Source organism: Vanellus vanellus, assembly GCF_965231255.1.
Source record: "Vanellus vanellus genome assembly, chromosome: 15".
NCBI classification, from domain to species: domain Eukaryota; kingdom Metazoa; phylum Chordata; class Aves; order Charadriiformes; family Charadriidae; genus Vanellus; species Vanellus vanellus.
This window is the reverse complement of record NC_138920.1, coordinates 15,786,587-15,803,305: the sequence shown is the minus strand read 5'-3', so window position 1 is coordinate 15,803,305 and position 16,719 is coordinate 15,786,587. Positions and strand designations below refer to the sequence as shown.

General features: G+C 42.5%; 2 protein-coding genes across 2 annotated transcripts in view; one reads left to right on the top strand and one right to left on the bottom strand.

The window, feature by feature from the left end:
* The window catches only part of DIDO1 (death inducer-obliterator 1), a 56,101-nt gene extending 53,373 nt beyond the window's left edge, over positions 1-2,728 (bottom strand). Inside the window, exon 1 of the mRNA XM_082491302.1 lies at positions 2,641-2,728. The gene's annotated coding sequence lies outside the window, so the exon portion shown is untranslated. The remainder of the gene's footprint in view (positions 1-2,640) is intronic.
* Positions 2,729-8,675: 5,947 nt separating this feature from the next.
* Positions 8,676-16,324, top strand: GID8 (GID complex subunit 8 homolog). The gene is made up of 5 exons (XM_082491346.1): positions 8,676-8,733; positions 9,945-10,074; positions 11,295-11,491; positions 11,982-12,179; positions 12,518-16,324. Exons 2-5 carry the CDS (start codon positions 9,957-9,959, stop codon positions 12,689-12,691), a joined length of 687 nt encoding a protein of 228 aa, XP_082347472.1. The 5' UTR covers positions 8,676-8,733; positions 9,945-9,956; the 3' UTR covers positions 12,692-16,324.
* The last annotated feature ends 395 nt before the right edge of the window (positions 16,325-16,719 follow it).

The following is a 16,719-nucleotide window of genomic DNA, read 5'->3' as shown; positions in this document are numbered from 1 at the left end:
AAAAGTAGTGCAGACAGACACTACTACTTCTGTCAACTAAGAACCATCTAATCTTACTCATGCTGAGTACAGTCCCTTCTTCTTCCATTTTATCGGTTAAATTTTATAAAATCTCAGCCTAAACCCTATAATCCTTGCCCTTCCCCTCTCACTATAAAGACAGTTACTATCTTAACTCAGAAACAAGTAACACAATCTACTGCCAGAAAATCTTAGCACTGAAACAGGATTAAGTAGAACAAACACTGCCTTTTGATGAGTCCACTAGACACTGAAAAAGATTTATTCAATTTTATTTATTATTTTGGACTCATACTATTATTAGCGTTGCTTTTGGGAGTTTCAGGGTTGTTTTTTGTTTGTTTGTTTGGTTTTGGTTTTTTTTTTTTTTTTTAAACTCAAAAGACATCTCTCAGTTGTATGGAAAGCACCCTCTGAAGCACTGTGTGAATTACAGGTATTATTTCATATTTGAACAGCTTTAAAATCTTGTAAGTATTTTGTAGGGTACATAAATTTGCAGCAGAGCAAAAACTTCATTTGCACACCTATAGAAATCAATTAAAATATCCCTTAAAAACCCCCAAACCATAGAAACTTTATAAAAAAAAAAAACACATTATTTAAATGCTAGTCTTGAAATCAACAATTACTCAATTTGCAAACCACTGGAATCATGCGGTCTCAAAGTAGGCTGAAGGCTAACATGAGCTTTTATTCTTCCACAAAAGTGCATTAGAAAAACATTTATGTGCAAAACGTTTCTGGAACCATCAAGGGAAAAAAAAATTTAAGGCCTAACCATACAGCTATTTTGAGAGTACTTCTATATTCATTCCTATAGAAAGTTCCAAATGTCAAAGAATGGTAACAAGCAGCTGGCATACATAAAAGTGGAGCAGAACCCAGAATATCTATTACAATTAACACAGTATATGTATGCTACACTTGTACAGTAACTACACGTTATGATTTTTCATTGACCAGCATTTAAATGGCTTAAAAAGCTAGTAATTTTTGTTTGCTGAAGCTAAACCAATTCAAATTACAAGAAAACTGTGTAAAATAGAAAGACAAAAAAGCAAACAGTGAAAGAGTTCTCATAAAATAAAGCAAAGTATAGTTGAATATCAGCTGCCAAGGAATTTACATAATGTGTAATGTGATGATTAAGTACTCAAAAGAGCTATTTCTGAAAAACAAACAAAAAAACACACACACAAAAAAACCCAACCAAACAAAAAACCCCAAACATTATTTAAAAAAATAATTGAAAACCCCCAAACCCAAAAAGCACAGGAAGATTATGAATGCTTATATATCCTTTTGAGTTAAATAAAGGAATCAGCATTTCTTGTCTCCCTGAAGTTCCTAGAAAGAAAACGTGAAAGCCCATGCAAGAAAGATGTCATGTTACACTATTTTGAGCTATTGAAGGTACAAACAGCAGGGAAAGTGTAACACACATACACTTTGTAACACGTTGAAATCATTGTAACATTCTTTCCAATTTAAAAGTGACAAGTTAAAACGGTAAGATTTTTTTAACCCACTACTAAAACATAACTATCACTTGGAGGTATAAACTTAAAACTACTTAACTGTATGAAAATAAATTTGGTCATCAAAGAATAGTTTTGTGCAAGCCAAATAAACAGCTCCAAACTAGCACCACCTCCAAGAGACAGCGTTTAAGTACACTAGTGCAAGGGGCGGGGAATAGTTATTGACAGGGAATGTCATGAATATTTAAAACCAACCAACAATTACTACCGTCTAAAAATTCAACCCCTCCTCCCTTCCCCTACAAGAAAGTCACCAGAACTTGATACAAGTTCGACTTTTCTTGTGTCACTCACCGATAAAGGAGATCGCCTCCCTTGCCCAAAGAAAACAAACGTCACCTCAAGGCAGGTAACTTCCACTCCCACCCTCCGAAGACACACCCCCCCCCGGCCCCCGGAACGAGTTTTCGGGCGGGTTTCTGCCGTCCCCTGCGGCGAGGAGCACCGCGGAGGGGCACCCGGGCTGCCCCCGCACGCCGCCACCCACCGGGGCCGCGGCGGAGAACCCCTCGTCCGGTACCAGGGCAACGGTGAAACTCAACGAGAAAGGCGGTTAAAGTCGGTCGTGACGTCACGGAGAAGCTTGCCGGCGTATGACGTCGATCGCCTCAGAGCACAACCGTCCTCTCCTTTTCCCCCCCAACATGGAGGAGCCCGCCTTCTAGCCCGCTCCGCCCGGGGAGGGCGTCCTCTCCGCTCCGGCCCAACCACGTTATGAGCTTACGGGGCGGCGGCTTTTAGCTTCCTCCGGGGCCCCCGCATCGAGTCGCCGACCTCCTCTGGAACCGGGCCAGGCCTCCGGCGTGCCCGCGCCCTGCAGCCGCACCGACGGTCCCCTGAAAACAGGCCGCGCCGCTCCCCTCAGCCCCCCCCCTCCACCCCATCCCCTCCGCCCGGGGCCCTCCGGCCGCCCTGACCCGCACCACCCGCCCGCCTCCATTTTCTAGTCGAGCCCAAAGGCGTCCAGGCCGGAGGAGGCGGCCTTCCCTTTTCCGCAACCTCTCCGCCGCAAGCGGCGGTCCTGCTCCCTTTCTCCTCCCGTCCCGGTGCTTCTCCGGTTGCCTCCCTCACTCACCGGGGGGAGGGGTGGGGGATCTCGCCGCCGCCGCGGGTCTCAGCCGAGCCGAGCCGCCATTTCCTCCTCGCAACCGCTCCGGAGCGCTGGGCGGGGGCGCTCCTCCCCCGCTACCATAGAAACCGACATGGCGGCCAACGGCTGCCTAGAGCGCCGCGCGTCGCGCACGGCTCGCGGACGACTTCGGTTGGCGTTGGCTCCGCCTCCTGGCCGGGCGGCGCGCGCTGCCTCACAGCATGGCGCTGGGCGGGAAGGGCGCGGTGGGCCCTCAGCCCTGCCCGCCGCCCTCCAGCTCCAGGGCGGGCTGAGCCCTTCCCCACACAGCCGCGGCGGCGGGGCTGCCCGCAGAGTCCCCGTCCCGGCGGCTCTAGGCCGCCGCCGGTGGAGGAAAAGGGGAGGCGAGCAGCTCCAGTCACCTCAGGGCTTTCTTTGTAGGCGAGATCTGTGGGATCAACAATGCCCGCTCCCGGTTTTCTTCTCAAAAATACGGGGTGATCTTACCTCACAGGAACTGCAGTTTTGTTATTCGTGACGTTCTAAGTGCCAAAGCAAAACTGCACAGTAGCAGTGCTAAATACTGTTTTGCTTACGATGACTTCTCCCACAGAAGTATGGCTTTGTCATGGGATTAAGATGGCTTGCAGACCCAGCTGCTCACATCAGCTATGCTCCCCACCTGGGCTTATTCCATTGGGGTTTTCTTTTTGTTTTGGGTTGTTTCTTTTTTTTTTTTTTTCCTATTCTCTACTCCACCTGTTTTAATAAAATCAAATCCCAGTTGCTGCAGTAATGCTTTCGACTGGGTCCAGGTTACAGAGTGCTGCGGAAGGGAAGTGTTCACTGGATCAGCGCATCCACTGCATGGAGGCTTCCCAGTAAATCCCCATTAAAAATGGTTATGCTACTCAAAAAGCTCTCCAGGATCCAAGCTGCTATAAACCATTGCAGAGAGTTAACTCCCATTCACGTGTTTTGTTCCTACTGTCAGCGTTTGTGACACTAGCAACCAGAAACATCTGGCAGTCAGTGAGGGGTGCCAAAATTGACCGGTGGACCCCATGAGGCCACGCAGACTCTCCTAACCTGGACGCCTGAAGAGCCTTTTAGGCAGCTAGAGGAGTGAGGTTTGGCTCTTTGGTGGACCCTGATCCTGCACATTTTTCCTCATGCGTTGACAACACTGATTCCAGTTGGATTCCAGGTAGGTGCAGTGTTTACTAAGATGGATTAAGGAATGAAAACATGAGGAAACATAAGACCATACTTAGCATTAATGCTATAGAACTACAGGATTCTATTGAGTAATTTGATTACATCTTTTAGAAGTCTACATTCTATATACAAGACTTCTGGTGGTAGAAGCTCAGGATGATGTTGGAAAAGCTACTATTAGCTTTTTGCCTGATAGCATAGGCAGCCTCTTTCTCCACCTGTAAAACTGGGCAGCGTTAATACTTACTTCACACAGGAACACCAAGAGGTAAAAAAACCCCAACAGATTCCTGTGCAAAAGTACAAGACACCATGTTTAAAGGTGAGCAGAAGTTTAATTTTTTGGTTTGCAGCTACAGAGCTACAACAAATCAAAAGCATGTGGAGGGGAAATATCTTAACGATTTGGTAGATCAAGCTGCACTGTGATTTGTGCCCTGGGAAAAGCTAATAACATATCGTTAATAGACAAATTTAGCATCTAGGGAGTGCTCAAACCCAGGAATTACACACCAAGGGAAGGGAACATGCAAAACAAGGAATTGCACACCAGCAGTGAACAGGGGATCCAGCAGTGAAACAGGTAAATTCCTCTTACACACATTTGGTAAGAGGCTTACACCATCCTAACGTAACACTGATTCGCTTTGCACACCCAGTGAACACCATCAAAAGCACATTGCACTTCCAGCCCACAAAACCCCCTACATCTTTGTGTTAAAGCTCAAGTCAGAGTATCTACCTCCGCTGACCGAACACCTGTGACACCTTCACTTCAGTGGTACCGTCAGCACCTCAGTTCTTTCCCTGCCTCACTCCCTTCCAAATTAATTTCTTGTTAGAGCATAATTTCTCTTAATTTGGGAAATTTACTCCTGGGTTACTGGCCTGAATCTGCATTGTCCTGGCAGCACACAGAAGGAGCTTTTCTGGTGATCTATATAATACAAGTTTTGTTTCAATTTAGGCCTCCTCTCATATAACATGATGATAGTTTCTAACTGGTTTGAACTGAAAACACTGCTGGGAAATCCTAGCAGAGGTTAATGACTATCAATCAGCATCTAAAACAGTCTAATAAGCACCTTATCTATCTCTCCTTCTTAAATACCGGAGAAGCTTATGCTGAGATATCTACAAATCCCTCAGCACTAGCTCTCCTTAAAACTTTTTTCCACTGCTTTCCAAAACCTTTCCTGCTATTGGGCATTCAGTACACTGAGACTTTCCTCTGCAGCTAATACATCTTTATTTGTTTATCCCTTGGGTTTCCCTATTTTTTTTTTTTTTTTTTTTTAAACTTTGGGTGTCCACAAATTGGCCTGACATATTTGTAGTGTCTCACACAAGGGTATTTAGGTGTGACCCATAAAACTACTATTTGTGATAGGCACTTAAGGCATCATCCTTGTGTTGCATAGAGGTGGTCTCCCCAGATCCGGGATGTCACTTCTGCTCTCTCACCCACCTTTCCCTTCACCAAGATAGCAACCTTTGCCAGAGTTTGAAGATGTGAAGTCCTTAAACATAAAACTTACTTTACGTTCACCCCTTCTTTCAGTCCTTCCTCACAGAATGTTCTGGCAAGCCAATCTCAGCAGCCAGGTAAAAACTAGAGATAGAGTTGGCCCATAAAAAGGGTAGGGATGAAAGCAAATGAGCAAGTTCTCTTCCCCTCTTCCATCTCTGGTGTGTTGTTTTTTTTTAACTGATAATTAAGCTTTTTAAGTCAGGAGAGACTAATTTCTGTTGGCTGTGCTCCAGCTTTACCTTTTGTTGCGGAAAAAGGCCTCTGTCCTCAGAGTTCAGCACATCACTCAAAATAGGTAAGTCAGGCGTCAAGGTAGTATATCTTCTGGGTCCTTGATTCTCCCAAGGATCCCGATTGTTCTTTTTTCATAAAGACTAGATGAACAGAGAAATACTTTAGTGAGGGTTCATCATATTCACATAAATAAAGCAATCCCCTTCCCTACCAGCTGACAGAAACTTGCAGATTTCCCCCCCCCTCCAATTCCACGTAAACTCGCTCTCCCCCTCCCTGCAATATAGAGATTTTTTTTTTTGTGGGGATTCTTGTGATTTCTCCAGGAATTAGTGATTTTGGTTTGTGATTCATTCCACTCAACTCCAAATATCAGTCATCACAATACCTCTTTGAGATCAGGATTTATCAAATCCTAATCCATGTAAAGATTCCATGAATCATGAATGAGAGTTTTTATATATTTCTTTTCATCTCAATTTTGTAGTCTTGCCCAAAAATCCAACTTTCCATGTTATTTCTGCCCTCATTGCTGTAAGAGCCTTGTAGGACTGTGGCATATTGAAGCCACGGAATAATTTCCTGAGAACACATTTCCACACATTTTAATCCAACTTTGGAGTCACAGAAGTATCCTGCAAGGTTCTCCCTGCGTAGTAAAAGAAAGGTCTAGTTCCAACTTTGGGGAGAATGTGAGGGGTTTTAACAGAAGTTAGGATTTAGTGCTAGGAAAAGAGGGAATGATGTAGGAAGCTTTTGCCCTGAATTGATGCACAGCTTTGTATCTTCCTATTCCTTTCTTAATTTTGTGAGGTTTAACAAACAAAAGCCATGCAAGTTTGCTGGTTCCAAATCCTTGGGTATTCCACACTATGAAGCACAGGGAACACAAGCGTTCCTCTTCACTAAAGACAGCAGCAGGTATTATACCTGGGATGATTAAATGTTTATTCAGCGAGATACAAGTTAAAAAGAGGGAAATACAGAAGGTGATGAGGTAGCTTTCTGTCAGGAAACAGTTAGTATAAAATGTGTGTCATTTATTCCTCAGGATACTGCTCAACCCCGCAAATATGCAGAGTTTTCATTGCACCCAGAACATTAGTAGGGGAAAAAAAAGGCCCGTATCAAGACAAGGGAATAATTGTTTTATAAGTTTCGTATGTATTGAAGATTTTATCACATTGGGCTAGCGCTGCCATCAAAGAGTGTGCACTACAAGTACTACTATTTAACCAAATAAAAACACTTAATGCATTAGAAAGTTACTATGTTTTCAGACTCAGTATGAAAATACTGCAATAGTAACATTCAAAGTGTGTTTGTTGCAACTGAAGTGGTTCTAAAGCCTCTTCTCTCAAAGAATAAGAAACTCCATAAAAAACTCAGTTTCTAAGAAAGTTCAACCTTGCCAGAAACATCAAAAAACTAAGGAAAACATATGAAAGGAAAAAAGCAGAGAAGGCAGCTGGACATGATATTCTGCACAGAAAGGTTACAGACCTCTTTCATGTTAACATTATGGTCGGAACAAATGCCAACTCCTAAAAATATTAAAAAAAAAAAAGAACCCAAACCACTATTTTTCATGACAAGCAAAACCACAACTCAAGAGCTGTTTAGCACATTTTCACTTTTCTTTAGCTCAGGTACAATAAAGGGGAAAAGGGGAGATTTCGGTTGCTGTTGGTTGAACATCCCAACCTGCAACAAAACAGGTGTCGGCACCACGCAATCAGTACACTGCCAAACAGCAGCTCACACCTACTTTAGCTTATTTATTTATTACTCTACTTATTAGAAAGCAATTACACCTATTCTTTACCTGTAAACAGCAATTGTGGTATGAATTACACCCTATTGCCTCCTCTCTGCTTGGGGTGCGTTTCCCTCCATAGAAAAGTCAGGAAACCCTCCTAGAGAGGGGCACCTTCCTCCTCTCCCTCTTTATGGAAGTCTCCTGAGGAACTCCACCCTTCAGGGAGGAGCCGACAAGAACCAGGCAGGACAGCTAAGATAAAGAGAGATTTACGAGGCTACCACCGGTTCAAAAATAGAGTCTGAACGTTGATGTTCAAATTCACTGGGATTATGAGTTAATTAACGCTCATTGAGTTTTTAGATTGAAGCCTGAGGAAGAGCCCTCTCCAATCCACTGGAGTACATGCCACGCTGAACCTTTCTTTGTCACAGGGCTAACAATTGATGGCATGGATTACAAAATATTTGAAGGTCTTTGCCCAAAACTCAGCATTGATTATAATCTTGGAGGACTGTTTGGGGAAATAAGTTAAAATAATAAATTATTGATTACATTGCAGGTTTTCACAGTTTCAATGTAGGGACAATCGTAAGGAAAGCAAGTTTTGGAGGCTGCGCTTTACGGCACAGTAACAAAACCAAGAACTACAGAATGGTTTGGGTCAGAAGGGACCTCAAAGACCATTTAGTCCCCCCCTGCCGCAGGCAGGGACACCTCCCACCAGACCAGGTTGCCCAAAGCCCATAAAAAATGAGTGAGCGTATCCCTATTGCCAGCCTGTGTAGGTGAAATTACATTTTTCTGAGGAGTATCATTTGCAGCACACCACGTGCAGAAGTTGTGCCTCTTAAGGCCATTCAAACACCCAAACGGCGGCTTGACCAGCCCCGGGCCCGGCCGCGGCGGGTCAGGAGCTCTCCTCAGCAGCACACCCGCGTTTTGACAGAGATCAGAGCCCTCAGCCACCGCCGCCCGCAGCCCGACCTACCGACAGCAGCGGGAACTGCCGGAACTATACATCCACATACCCAGAGCGGACTTTTCTCCCTCCCGCTATCCCGGCGGACCTGCTCCGTGGCGAACCTGTCGGGATCGGGCCCGGTCCCCCCCCGCTGCCGAGGCGGCCCAACCGGCGCCGTCTCTATGGTACCGCCTCCCCGCGGGAGGGCCGCACCTGCACGAGCAGACGTACGCTCTGGCCCTAGGGCCGGCTCTATGGTTGCGTTTTCTCGCCCTTCTCCGGGCGCTGATTGGCCGAGAGGACGGTTCTCGCGAGATCCGCGCGCCAGCGGCCTGGCGGAGGCGGCGGAGGGGCCCGCGTTCGTGCGTCGGAGCCGGCACCGCCGCGCGCTCGGTAAGATGGCGCCGGCGGACCCGCGCCTTCCCTCAGGGGATGGGGACTGGTGGGTCCCTTCCCCTGGCCCGGCGGGTCGGCCTCCTGTCGTCCGCTGCGGGCGGTGGGGAGGCGCTGGGCCTGTGGCGAGCAAGGCCGAGCGCTTCGGTGGCCCGGGCCCCGGGGAGGGCCAGGTCGGGGGCAGCGCCTCGGCGGGCGGGGGAAGGTCGGAGTGTCCCGGCGGGCGGGGGCCGATGGGGGCTTGGGCTACCGAAGCCGGTTTCTGCGGGAGCCCCGTTTGCCGCGCCGCGTGGTTGGGAGCGGTGTGAACGCGAGGCCGGGGACCGATCGGCCCCTCAGCCGGCCCCGGGCTGAGCCCGCCTCCCGCTGCCCGACTTCCCTGGGGTCGGTGTGGCTTTGGCGACGGTTTAAATGAAGAAAAACCTGTTGGAAATGGGCCGGTGCGGAGAAGGCGCGCTGCCGCTCCTGTTTGTCTGAGAGGGGTGGCGGTGCCTGTTGCTGTTGTTGTCGCCGCCTCTCCTCCCCCTTTCTCTGCCCCTGTGATCGTGACTTGAAGGTAGAAATGATTAAACGCCGGCTTTAGCAAAGCCCTTTGCTTCCAAATCTGAAAAAAAAAAAATATATATATATACAGTCGAGGAAAATACTAGGAGATAACATTTTATTAGTGTTGACATGTTGACATGAGTACTTTTGGGGACAGCGAAGCTAAGCTAGTGTCTTTTAGTTGTTCATTGGCAAACATATCATGTACAGTTTTGTAGCTATACAGTATATGGAGCTGTCCCGTCTAAGTTTTGGTGAAAACTTTAAAGCAGCTGTTGTTTACGTAGGCTTTGCTTTAAGGGTTTGTTACAGTTTTCTGACTAGTTGTCAAACTGCTTGATTCGCTTGTGTGTCCTGTATAACTTGTAAACAAGATGTATTTGGAGTGGATTTAAGAGTAACTACAAGAAGATGGTGTTTGATTTTTTTATTCTGACAATTGATGAAAGCAGCTGTAGAGACTGGCTAGGAGATGTTAAAGAGTGCAGGAACAAGGAGGAAAAAATGTAAAATTGTGGTTTGAGATAAAAGGGTCTCTTTTGGATTATTAATTTAAAAGATCTCATAAAAAAAGGTATAAAGGTGGTAGTAACACAGTGCTTATACACATTAAACTAACTTACTTCTTGAATCATATTAAATTAGATGCTTTTCTTTTCTTATAGTAAGAGTCCAGGATGAGTTATGCAGAAAAACCTGATGAAATCACAAAAGATGAATGGATGGAAAAACTTAATAACTTGCATATCCAGAGAGCAGACATGAACCGCCTTATCATGAACTACCTTGTTACAGGTAAAAATGAGTAATAATACTAGGAGGTTCTTAAGTGCATGTCACTTACTTTATCAAGACAGATGGTTTTGGCTAGAAGATGCTACTAGATGGAGTGAAATTAAGGGCTTTGAGGAGTTGGTGATTGCTGTGGGGTTCTCTTACCAAGGTAAAACTGCTTTTGTGTTCTCTTAAGTGGAAACTGACTGAGATTCAGGGACAGAGCAGTTATCACGCAATAGAAGTGACATTATTAACCTTAATTCTTCTCCAAAAAGATGTAGAAAATAAAAGTATTTTCTGGAATGCTGTTAGCAAACGTGACCCGCTTCTGTATGATATCCTTTTTTGTGCAAACATGACCCGCTTCTGTGTGATATCCTTTTTTGTGCCATTAAAGCAGAGTTCAAGATATGTTGCAGTTGCTAAATAGCACTCTGAAAGCTGCTCAGCACAGCTATCAGAAGCGAGTTTTAACTAGAAAGATAAACTGTAAAAGGGCACTGTTGTCAAAATAGTTTGAGACCAAAAATATTAACCCCTTCAGCATATAGCCTAGCTTTATACTTAAAACAATCAAAAACCCTCGGAAGTTGTCCCTAGCAATTATGATGCATACCATCACAGTAAGCTATACTAGGGCGGAGGCATCTGTATCCGATCTACACCCCTGTTTACATTGGTGTGTAGGTGAAGCCTCTGGGGTGAAGGAAGAGCATCTTAGTGGTGTAAATCATTTTTGTGTGTATGCAAGCATGACTTGGGATTTAAAGTAGCTGTTAAAATGTTAAAAAAAAATGTAGTGTTTGTACGAGAAAGCAAAATTCATTTTCTGTTTCTTCTCAGTAAAGCTGCTAGATGTGTGAAAAGAGATTTGGGGACTGGAGGGAGAAGCAAAGCCACTCAAATTATGAAAATGTGATTTTGAAAATACCATTTTGGAAGAAGTACACTGCTCTATTTAAGTATAAAACAAGCTTTCAAGTTAAGAGTTATCGGACTACAAGTTTTATGCATCGTTAGAGAATTAGGGCTTTTGAGTTAAGAACGAATTAAGCACATACTGTTAGACGGCTGTTGGATAAATGCCTATTTAAATAGATAAGAGTTTTTCAGAGTTTCAGACTTAAACTTTAAACTCCCAAAATGCACAAGCAATACTCAAATCTTTTAATTTAAGCTGATTTTTTTTTCAAGTGTTTCATAAAAAATATTTTATAGGTAAAATGTTTCTATTTCAGAGGGCTTTAAAGAAGCAGCAGAGAAGTTTCGAATGGAGTCTGGAATTGAACCCAGTGTTGATTTAGAGACTCTCGATGAAAGAATAAAGATTCGAGAAATGATATTGAAAGGACAGATTCAAGAAGCCATTGCATTAATAAACAGCCTCCATCCAGAATTGTTAGATACAAACAGATATCTTTACTTTCATTTGCAGGTAAGGACAGCTGGCAAACTTTGGTTTTGTTTTAGAGGTTGTGGAGAGACCAGAAAAAGTAGTGCAGGTTTTATTAGTATGTTGGGAGGTTTGTGACTGAATATGGATGTTTATTCTTGGCATCGTTTTGTAGTGATGGGAAACTTTGTGGCATGGTGCAGGAACCATCATATACAATTAGTGACATGAAAACTTAGCAGCAGTGACCTGTGACTTACCGACTTCCCATTACTGTTACTCGGAATTTATAGTAGTTACTTTAGAAACACATCTTTTCAAAACCTGTTACTTAAAAGCGTCAGGCTACCTTTTTCCATAGATTTTTAAGATAAGTCCTTGTGTCAAACACTGAGAAGAATTGACCTCAGATTGTCAAATTATGGATTAGTGTTTGTCTCAAATTACATACTAATGTCTCAAGATTACAGCCGTCAAATACTGAAGCTTTGTTAATTTGTTTAGCTAATATTGCTGTGTCTGTCTTATGTAGCAGCAGCATTTGATCGAACTGATTCGGCAGCGTGAGACAGAAGCAGCTCTGGAATTTGCTCAGACCCAATTAGCAGAACAAGGCGAGGAGAGCAGGGAATGCCTGACAGAAATGGAGCGTACGCTGGCTTTGCTCGCCTTTGATAATCCTGAAGAATCACCATTTGGAGACTTGCTTAACATGATGCAGCGACAGAAGGTAGTCCTTTCTCAAAAGTCCTTTCTCAAAATTCATGTTTTCTATTCATATGTGGTGAAAATGATGTCCAAATATTTTTTAAATGTTTAGAACAAATGTGTGTAGTGATATGGAAAAGAACAGAAGTGTTTCTTAAGCAAGATTCAGACAAAAAAGTGTTACTTTATTCAACTACTTGGCACTCTTCCTTGTTTTCTCCAGGCTCATAGTTTATGGAGCTTTGTCCTGGCCATGTTCTTAGGAATTAGCACACTAGGTGTGATCTTTTCAATGTCTGTATGATGTTAGCGATGTTAATCATAGGAAAGCTATTACTGAACTCCAGTATTTTTTTCCAGGTATGGAGTGAGGTTAATCAAGCTGTTCTAGACTACGAAAATCGTGAATCAACACCCAAGTTGGCAAAATTACTGAAACTACTACTGTGGGCTCAGAATGAGCTGGACCAGAAGAAAGTGAAATATCCCAAAATGACAGACCTCAGCAAGGGGACGATTGAAGAACCCAAGTAAAATGTGTGCAGATGGACAACAAACAATCTTAGTACTGCACAGTATACATTTATATCAGTCTGTGACTGAAATATTTTTACTACAGTACAGCACTCAATTCAGATTTTTCAATGAACATCTAATTTGAAGGGAGAAAAGTCCCTTTTAAATGCTGCAAAAACTGCATTGAAAGGCGCTGTATCTCTTTGAAAGTCTGACTTAGGCTATGCACTATAATACATTTTTAAAAAAAACAATTAAACAGGACAGGAAAAATAGGATTTTTAAAAGTACACAACTCAAGCTTTCTAATTGGCTACTGATGCCTAGTTTAGTGGCCAGTGAGTTAATACGGAGTTATATCGGCAACTATTCAGTTAAGTTTAACTGTCTCCTGTTTGAAATGTGTATATAGAACAGTGACTATTTTCTATCTTTAAGTTATAGCCAGATATACATTCCCCTTAAAAGTAACTGGTCAAGTTTTCATCTATAAACTTTGCAGTAAGGTCAACCTTTTGCTTAGGAAATAGTGTACAAACTTGTAAATCATAATTTAAGGACTTTTTTTTTTTCCTTGTTTCTGACTTTTTGGTGCTTTATATGGTGAGAGCTATGTTCATAATGGATCAGTGACCCATCTTTTCAGGAGGAGTATTGTTGGAAATAAGGTGTTTTTTTCTTAATTTTCACAAATGACCAAAATGACCCCCAGAGGCATTTGAAGGTTTTTGCTAACAGGGGCCTTTCGCCCCTGTATTAAATTTGCAGCTGTAGACACCGCAGTGATTCCACTAAAGCTTTGAAGGCCACTGGATGTTTGTAAGCTGAAAGACATGCTTGTGTTAGGAAATAAGTGTGGGGGAGAGATGCTCGTTGAAGCCTCTGATGCATCATCTTGTGCAGGATCTGCCTTTATGCTTGCTGAATAAGAACTGTAGTTTCAGAGCTGCTTGGGCTGTTTTTATGCCTTGAGCTGAGCAGAGCAGGGCTGTCTAAAACCAGAAATTTCCATTTTCTCAATTCTTCCATACCTTTCTGAAGAGATGCAGTTCATCATCTGTATTTGTTTACTGACTGTCCTCACTCCACTTAGGATTGTAGTTTTAATGTTTTACACGTGAAGTCCAGACTTTCAAGTCAACAAATGGTAATCTTCTGGGTATGGGATGTTCTGGTCGACTTAATTTTGCAGCACTGTACACTGGTATATATCCAGGGATAGTAAGCACTAATCTTGCCAAATTAATCTCCAGATTTTTTTGGTCCATATATCAAGTTATTACAGATTTGCTCAACAAAGACGGAGCTGATGGGTGAAATAGCTTAACATCATGAGACACTGGCAGTTGTCACACCAGTCCCATACTGTACATAATCTAGTCTTGTATGGTAGATATTACCCTGTAGAATGAAACTTAGTTTTCACTTAATTTTACTGGAATACTTACGCATTAAACTGTATAAAGCTTTGCAGATACACCTGATTTATGGAAACTAACAAAACCTGTTACTGATTGCATTACTGTGAACACTGTTTACTCGTGTAGCTATTTTTGTGGGGGGAAACCATTGTTTGTTAAGCAGCTATTAGAGATGCGGAACGCCAAGGTTAAGCTAGATGATGGATATAACAAAATTATTTGTTCCCGTTTATTACTGATCGTTCTGTTCTCCACTTTGAGGCATTTGTGGTATGGAGGTCTTAAAGATTATACATAACAAACAAGCTATCAGTAACCCCCCCCCCCCCCCCAAACTGCAGCAGCGGTCTGGCTTTCCTTCACCCAGGCTGGTTATTCTAACACCAAACTTTTAACAGTTGTGGGTTTGTTTGGGTTTTTTTTTTTTTTTTTTTTTTTTCCAGTCGGTTGATGTTTAAAAACCATGTATAACTTTTAGTTTGTGAGAAACTGTATGGTTCATGTAACTTTGTTTAATAACAAACTGCAGAAACAAAACTGGAATAGCTCTAATTTCTTCATATATAACTGATCAGCTTTTCCTTTGTTCTGACGCTTGTGTTGTTAAATCTCATCTAAAGCTTCTCCCGGATGAAGTGGAAAGTGGTGCGTTTTTGTGGCATGACTAGCATTTTTCTCCATGAGAAATGCAGTATTACAGTCCTGGTTGAGAAGTTCACTGTACTTCTAGAACGCTACATTAATTTCATATAGTATTTGAGCAAAGATTGAGCGTAGATTACTTGAATTTTCACTAGCTTGTTTTTTTTTCCATTTAAAAATAAATGTTTTTTAAGGGGTTTAATATAAAATTAGTATAGAACTATTTCACTTTGTTTTTATGAACATGCCACGTTGATAAGCAGCTTTAATCTGTAAAGTTTTTGGTAACTGCAAGAAAATATTCGAAAGCTATGCATTTTAGAGAAAGCGTAAAGGTAGTGATAATGGTACTTCTAAGGATCTTTATATTAGTGTATATAAAATAGTTTGCATATACAAATATAATATATAATCTGTTTGAAATATTCTTGAATGGTAGGGGCTGTGAAACATATTATAATTTATGGAAATATTGTACACAGTAAACAGACCTCTCAGTACACGAATGAACTTTTGTCATATGCATGAGAAATGTCTTATTTGGTGACTACTAATGAATGGGATTTTGTTAACCCATTTTTGTTAGATAACCACTTTAACAAATATTATTAAATGCCACTTTGATCAGTTTGCTTTAGTGTAAAAATACATATTTTGTTCCACTTAATTTAGAAGAATATGAAAATAACTTTTGTAAGAAGATTTGTTCCAAACTCAACGGTGGCAAACCAATGTGGTGATTGAGGTGGTACACTACACTCGTTCCTCCCCCAGCCTTTCCTTTGTTGGAAGCAAATAAGATTTTTTTCATGAATGCTATGGTCATGAAGCAGTTAAGTTGTACAATAACCTGTCGTATATGCCTCTGCAGCAAGGCTGTGTGTCAAGCGTGTTTTGATAAGGCTACAAATCTCTCCCCTTTTCCAAGACCTGTCACCTCCCCAAGAACTGTTGTCTTCGCTGTTACCGTATTTCTTTTCTGCCTGTCGAATCTAAGCTAAACTGTGGTTGCTTCTGTTGTACAATGGAGTCATTTTTGAAGGGTGGGGGATAACGGGTTTCCATGAAGATGAAGTACTTACTGGTGGTACTTTCTGAGAAATACTCACTGAACTGTTTAATTTTATATAGCTGGAAAAACAGAGGCTGCTGCGCAGGAGCTAACAGCAGAATTTTAAGTAAAGCATTTCCTCTCAAGACTTTTGAAGAGGCAAACACATACAGCTTGAAACCAGGTGAAGTACCTCTCTCTCTTTAAGGTGATTTCATTGAAACGCTTTCAGCTCCTTCCACCCACATGAAAAGCAAAATTGAAATGAACGTGGAGAGCACTTATGTAGCATATAAGATGTGTGAAATTATCTGGAAAGAATTCTGTCTCCTTTCCACTCCTTGTACATATAGGGGAAGCCATTACATTATTCTAGGATGATTTTACTGTTTTTAATTTGTAAAATTTATGCTTTGTATGCTTGAGTATAAGCTTAAAAGCATTACTTAAAAAAACCCTTGACTAGTAGATGAGTGTTGCTTGACTTATTTCAAACCACTTTCTGTCCAAGTTCGTTACAAAGCTTATTAAATTGAGTTGGAGCGTGATCCCTGTGTGTCTTATCTTCACGGGTAACGGGGCCTCCTGCTGTCAAGCATCCTTGAGATACTTAACCTCAAAGAATATATTCCTTTTATAAAAGGATATGGAGTCATAGGTTGCCCTAAATCTGCCTTTAGGCTACAGCAAGTTGAGATGGGTTCTGACTTGCGCTGTATCTCTCTTCCATCCAGAAGCAATGTCACCGGTCAGTATTTGTTCTGCTATAGTGGTCTGGACGAAAAGGGATGAGATGCGTTTACAGCTGTGGCGTGAGCTGCAGTGTCCCCAGACCTGCTGCACACTGCTTTGCTTGATGCGCTCAGCTGCGCAGAGGCGAAACACAAAGCTTATGAATACCGCCCTCAAAAGGATTTGCATTTCTCAATGAA